At 48.4% G+C, this 7,081-nt stretch overlaps 1 protein-coding gene across 1 annotated transcript in view; it reads right to left on the minus strand.

Annotated features, from left to right (window-relative positions):
- The window catches only part of LOC147710149 (E3 ubiquitin-protein ligase TRIM39-like), an 83,048-nt gene extending 76,707 nt beyond the window's left edge, over positions 1-6,341 (minus strand). Inside the window, exons 1-2 of the mRNA XM_086920847.1 lie at positions 5,764-6,341; positions 3,100-3,195 (exon numbers count right to left, since the gene is read on the minus strand). Coding sequence (XP_086776973.1) covers positions 3,100-3,195; positions 5,764-6,177 — 510 coding nt within the window. The 5' untranslated portion in view covers positions 6,178-6,341. The remainder of the gene's footprint in view (positions 1-3,099; positions 3,196-5,763) is intronic.
- Between the last annotated feature and the right edge of the window lie 740 nt (positions 6,342-7,081).

Consider the following 7,081-nt stretch of genomic DNA (forward strand, 5'->3'; position numbering starts at 1 on the left):
ACTCTCCCACCCACGTCAAAGGTCACACTCTCGACCAGATTTGGTCCTCTAACTGCCCTGTTGAATTCCTTTCAATCTTACCCTGTACCTGGTCTGACCATCACTTGATTTCCTTTTCTCTTCCCATTCACCCCCCGATCAAGCCCCCACTCCCTAAAAACACCTGGGTTCGAGCATGGGGCCGAGTAGACCCAGATAGTCTATCCTCCATACTCACTTCCTCCGCTCCCCTCCTCCAAGACCTATCTACCAGCTCCCAGGTCACGGCCATTGATCAATGGCTCTCTGCAGGCTGCGATACCATTGCTCCTCTGAAGCGGGTCTCAACCAAACGAGAGAAGGACGCCAACCAGTGGTTTAATCAAGATCTTAAAGCCACTAAACTGGCGGTGCGGCGTGCGGAGCGGGCCTGGAGAAAAAACTACTGCCCCTCCTTACGTTTAGAGTTTATAAACATCCTGACCCTATATAAGAAAAACATCCTGGAGGCAAAAACCATCTACTTTTCCTCCAAAATCCTCGCAGCCGAAAGCAAATCGAAGGAAATCTTTTCGATTGTTCACAATCTAGCGTTTTCGGATAGAACCTCTCTCAAACCCACCCCTTCTCTGGAACTCTGTCACTCCCTAAATAATTTTTTTATTCAAAAAATCGTAACCATTAAAACCAACATTCTCTCTCCTTCCCCTGCCTTTGTGGACCCTCAGTGTCCTCCCCCCAAGGACTATCTCACCACCCTCCCACCTCTAACTAAGGAATCGATAACTGCCATAATTCCACTTGTTAAATCTGGTTCCCCGCTAGAACCCTGCCCAGCTCATATCCTCCGTCATATCTTCTCTAGCTGCCCAGATCCCCCCCTCCACCTTCTCAACAGTTCTTTATCCCAGGGTGTGGTACCCAACTCACTTAAATCTGCTGTAATCGTCCCTATTTTGAAAAAGCCTGGTGCCGATCCCTCAATCCCAGCCAATTTCCGTCCCATCTCTCTTCTTCCGTTCCTGGCGAAAGTACTCGAGTGTCACGTCACCTACGCCCTGAGCTCTTTCGTGGAGAAGAACGGGGCTCTTGCCCCTCGCCAGGCCGGGTTTCGCCCCGCACATTCCACGGAGTCCGTAGTGCTTTCGGTCCTTGATAACCTCAGGGAGGGAATGGATACCAACCAACCTCAGGCCCTGGTTCTCCTCGACCTCTCAGCCGCCTTTGACACGGTGGACCATTCCATCTTACTTTCCCGTGTCAGGGCGGCGGGAATCGGGGGTACCGCGTTGGTCTGGTTATCCTCCTTCCTGAGGGACCGCACCCAGGCAGTTCGCCTGGGAGACTTCACAGCGGACTTCCGCGACGTTCAGTGCGGGGTTCCCCAAGGTTCCTCCCTTTCTCCCCTCTTATTCAATCTCTACATCTCCCCTCTTATCTTTTCACTGCAACAAAGGGAGGTCGCCGTATTTAACTATGCGGACGACCTCCAGCTTGTGTTCAACCTTTCCTCTTCCCCCGACTCTGTCTCCAACTTTCAAACTATCATGATTCACATCCGAGACTGGATGAACCACAACCATCTTAAACTCAACCCAGACAAGACCGAGCTGGTGTTGACGGGTGGTTCATCCAGCCCCTGGTCCCCCATCTTCTGGCCCCCTTCCCTTGGTGCCCCACCTGTTCCCTCTACCTCAGTTAAAACTCTAGGCATCAAGCTCAACTCCCAACTCACCCTTCACTCCCAGGTTAGTTCTGTGGTTTCTTCCTCCTTTTTGGCACTTCGCACTATTCGCAAGGTGTCCCGTTTTTTTTCATTTGATGCCCTAAAACTTATCACTCTTGCCATGGTCGTATCCCGCCTGGATTATGGCAACGCCCTATATGCAGGTATCCCTGCATATAGTCTTCGGCGTTTGCAGCAGATCCAAAACCAGGCGGCGCGCCTGGTGTTCAAACTCCCAAAATCCTCCCATACCACTCCCCTCCTGAAATCTTAACATTGGCTTCCTGTCTGTGCCCGTGTCCAGTTTAAGCTTGCATCTATCACCTTCCAAGCACGACTGGGCACGGCACCAGCTTTCATCTCCTCGGAGATCATTCCCTATGTTCCATCTAGGGAACTGAGGTCATCTTCCCAATCCCTTCTCACTGTTCCACGGTTCCGAAGAAAGAAATGGGGAGGCTCGAAGTTTGCGACCCTCGCCCCGACTTTTTGGAACTCTTTGCCTGCAGAGCTCAGAGCTTCAACCTCATACCTGTTATTCCGGAAACAACTTAAGGCATACCTTTTCGCCAAATCCTTTAATTAATACTTTAGTTTCTCATTTTTCTCCTACCCTGGGTTTTCTGCTCTGACCTCTTTCAGTTTTTAGCGCCAAGAAACCGCTGGTGTACGTGCGCTGTATAAATAATTTCAAATAGAAATAGAAATAGATGCACACATGTATTTGCACACTCACAAATGCCACCAGACCTTGTGATATACAAACACATAGGCAGGCATTCACTTACGTAGGTACAAACTCACAGCCAATAATTCCAGACTGAAGCATACACAACCCTCAAACACGCATGTATATAGAAAAGGACATGTATTTGTATACTCTGTGGCTCAAACTCTATATATGAATATGCAGACACACACAAGCAGTAATCCATGGCCACAAAAACAGAGAGATATAGGGATGCGTAGACATGCATGTACTCCCAAAGATAACTCCAGGGCCATCAATACATGAACACATACTTAGACACGTACACCTAAGCCTGAACATGCACACACACAGATATGCACACACACATGCTGGTACGCACTCCCAGCCAGATAATGCCACCCCTCTACACACATACTCTAACACACACCGTGTGAGTATGCAAGTTCTACCTTAAGGTCTGAAGAGTAATACTTGATTTCATGTTTTTTTAGGACGCGCCCTTGTCCGATTGCAGCCCCAATATCCAGGTGCAGTGACTCCGGTCAGTATATTTATTTGGTTGGGACCACGACCCAGTCTGTAGGGCGACTCATTCGCCTCTGTGTGTCTTGAACTAAAGAGGCCACACAAAGACATGGGCACAGACATATACAGAGACACAGCACTCACTGCAGCCACTCACCCTCATGGTTTTATATTGTTCCTCTTCCTTGAGTTTAGACTCCAGAAAATATCCCTCCTGTTTCTTCAGGACAAGCAGCCACTCTTGAAGTTTCACCTGTAGGGATGAGAGAGCAAGAAATAAGTGTAGATCTGTAGAGTGTGGTCTTAATTACAAAAGAGTCACTACAGTACCTGCCACACGTGCCCAGACTGCACGTACCAGTCACACATTAGTATTGGATGTACCAGCCACACATCAGGATTGTGAGCACCAGCCCTAAGTATCACAGACAGTGATGTCCCTTTTTTGTACCTGTTCTTGCCAAGAAGGATCAGAATCCCTGGTCCATGGAAACAAGCGTCATCACTGGCACCTACTGCGACTGGACATTGTGCACACTTTATGCCTAAAGCATGGAAACAGATGCACTTGGCACTAAAGAAGAAAGGTTGTCCTAGAGACATCAAACATTCCAAAACAACACAGAACCAAGTGAAAATATCTAAGCAAACACGTCTTATAAGTGCAATAACCTTGGATGCAGCCCTGACACAGCCACACTCCAAGAAGTCGACAACACCCTCCTCCTCAACTACAGGAACGACCCCTGACCTCCTGGACCTCTCTGCAGCCTTCGACACAGGCGACCAGCCGGCCCTGATCAACGCACAAAAAACATGATGGATCTCTAAGACACTGTCTTGAAATGGTTCACATCCAACCTCACCAGCTGACACCAGTTCATGCAAATAGGTTCCACAAGATCACAGGAATGCCCTGTCTCCAGCAGAGTACCTCAGGGCTCCTTCCTTTCTCTCTTCATCTTTAACCTCTACATAGGACCTCTCAGATCCATCCTTACAGACAGCAGCATCAAGATCCATCAATATGCAGATGATGCTCAACTCTACCTTAAATATCCTCACCCAATGACATCCGCAAACCCTGCCCTGATCTCATCCAGTCTTGGATGTCAACTAATGTATTAAAGTTAAACCCCACAAAGACTGTACTCTTCCTGTCTGCCACCGGCTCAGAACAGCCACAGACTTAAGCCTGGGTCTCCAACGTAACCCCATCGGTCTTTATCCCCCACCCTCGACACAGACCTCTCATTCAAGCAACACACTGAAAGAATGACAAAGAATGACAAGAAAGCTTGATTTCAATGTCCTCTCTTGAAGAGGTGGTTTCTCCTGGAAGATGACTTCAGAACAAACGTACAAGGCCTCTCCCATGGGGGTGGGGACAAGGCCCTGGTCAACGGTCTCCCCAACACCACCCTAGCAACCCTGAAAGGCAGCATACATGACGGGAAGAACCGAGGGCGGACCAGAGAGTTGATCCAACAAGCAGGTGAAGTGCAGGGTGCAGAATATATTGATTTTTAAAAGACTCAAGGAGATCACACACTGAAAAGGAGCTTAAACGCGTTCCCACGGGCTGCCCAGAAAAGCCCACTCTGTATTGGTATCAAAAAGGCTAAAACAAGCGGCGCACGGCTTACTCCCCCAGACCAGGAGCCTGTGATCGCAGCCCCCCCGACGGTCATTCATCCTGTGAGGGGTCCACAAAGCCAGCGAGCTTCAAGCAGCCCAAACTACAGGAGACTTTCACCCTGTGTCCAGTGACGATGTAAGTCCAGCGCCTGGACCCTGCACTCCCCTGTGTGTCTGAAGAACCCTGCACTGCTGGGGAGTCATCTGCACCAATGCCCTTGAGACCCTGTGTGCGTCACCCTGCATTGCTGCAGCTCTTCTGCTGTGTCTCTGCTCCTGTGAGCTCGTGTGCTACACCCTGCATTGTCGCGTCAAGTCTTCTAACACCGACAACTCACACTGCAGTGTTACACGGAATGAGTATAATGCAAGATCCTAAAACACCCACACACATCCCTTCTGATCCTCTGCAGCCGCCTCTGTGGCTCACAGTATACGGCCTCTGATCCCAGCGCTCTGACAGACACACTGTGTGCTCTTTTGCAGGTTCCTATAAAGCCCTCGTGGAGTGTATTCACTTACAATCCCTAAACACCAACAAACATACCTTGTATTTTTCAGCAGCCTTCTCTAAGGACACTTAACACCCCTAAATATACATTGTATCCTCTTAAAGACTTAACAAGTTTATTCAGTTGTGAATCGTGATCGTCCACAGACACGCGTTGTGCTCCTCTGCAGCTTCTTCCTAGGACGTACAGAACGTCTGATCTTGTGAATCGTGAACACCCACATACACTCCTTGCACAGACTTCTCTTTGGGGCCCACGGGTGCCTTATGATCCATAAACATCCACACACACACCCTGTTCTCTTCTGCAGCCTCCTCAACGGCATACACAGGGAGGGCGAGCAGATGACTCTATGCCATCGGGACAAACATTCCAATTTCTGTACTTTTGATTTAACATATCAGTGCATTCTGGGAGTTGTAGTCTTGGTTCATTTTACTGGACCCTATTGCTTCAACTCACCAGAAGAAAATGATATGTAAAAGCAAAATCCAGGAATGGAAATGTGTTGTCCCAGTGGCATGGAGCCATCTGGCCACCGTATAGAAATGGGGACTTGTGATCTCTGGACACTCTCACACACAGACACATCTTATAATCTTCGGCTGCCCCTTGGTGTGGCCCACCAAGCGACTTTGTGATCCCTGAACAGTGAACACCCACAGACGTACCTTGTGCTCCTCTGCAGCCTCCTCTACAGGACTTGCTGAGTGAGTTTTATGCTCCTTGGACTCCCGGCAGACCCAGCATATCATCCTCTGATCCTCGGCACAGAACAGCCTCAGTTTCTCATCATGTTTCTCACACAGATTCTCCTCCGGGGGCTTCACTGGGGGCAGATGAAGCTGTTTTGCAATTTCCACCATGTTCTTTAGTTCCCTGCTGGGTCTGAGGTTTTTCTCAGAAGATATTTCCCTGCACTGTGGACAGGGGAAGTTTCCATCTCTTCCCTCCCAACTCTGAGTGATGCAGGAGCGGCAGAAGTTGTGTCCACACTCTATGGACACCGGATCAGTAAAATATTCCAGACAGATGGAACAAGTGGCCTCTTCCTGGAGGTTCCCGAGCTGAGCTGCTGCCGCCATGATGCAGAAATGCAGGAAGTGAAGGTAAGTTTCATTTCTCTCTGTTTATGAAGTGGGTGTGTCTGTGCGTCTGTCCCTCTCTGTGTGCAGTGGGTGTGTCTGTGCTTCTGCCCCTCTCTGTGTGCAGTGGGTGTGTCTGTGCGTCTGTCCCTCCCTCCCTGTGTGCAGTGGGTGTGTCTGTGCGTCTGTCCCTCTCTGGCTGCGCTGGGACTTCCGGGTTCATGTTACAGGCACAGAGCAGTGAACTGACTCCTCTGCTGTCTCTGCTCTGACTCGGGGTTTCCCTCCTTTCACAACTGAAATACCAGCATTTTTGTTGTATTCTCAGATTCTGTTAGTGCCGGGAGCGGTCACCTAAATATGGATTTCTGTCAAATCCTCTGTGTGGTTTTGAACGTGGCAATAATTTCTGCGCCGGTTTATAATATTTGTTTTAGAACTGTACTGACATCTGGAAATAATTATTAAACCATTTCTTCCTACATTTGCTGTTTTACTTAATGTTCCAAAGGCTGAAATATAACTGCTTTCTCAATCCTTCCCCTGTAATAATTCATAATCAGGTCACTGGCATCACGCGCTATCCGAGGAGCGATTTATACCGCAGGGTTGAGGAAATTATACAGCGAGATGAGGCAAATTATGCGGCGAAACAACAATCTCTGACCGCATTATTTCACTATTGTGCACTTTTATCAAACACAATTATTGTCTGAGCAGAGGTTTCATCTCATTAGTGCAGTTAAACACTTTACTACAACCTTCATCAGACAATCATTTGCAATGCAATAGGTCTCGCATTTACACGATTTTAAGCTATTAGCATGGTAATTGAGGAAACTTTTTATTTATGTTTTAAAAAACAAAAACAATAGGCATTGTCATTTCTCGTGCTGTGCGGGAG

This window comes from Lissotriton vulgaris, chromosome 5 (assembly GCF_964263255.1).
Source record: "Lissotriton vulgaris chromosome 5, aLisVul1.2, whole genome shotgun sequence".
In the NCBI taxonomy this organism is placed as follows: Eukaryota; Metazoa; Chordata; class Amphibia; order Caudata; family Salamandridae; genus Lissotriton; species Lissotriton vulgaris.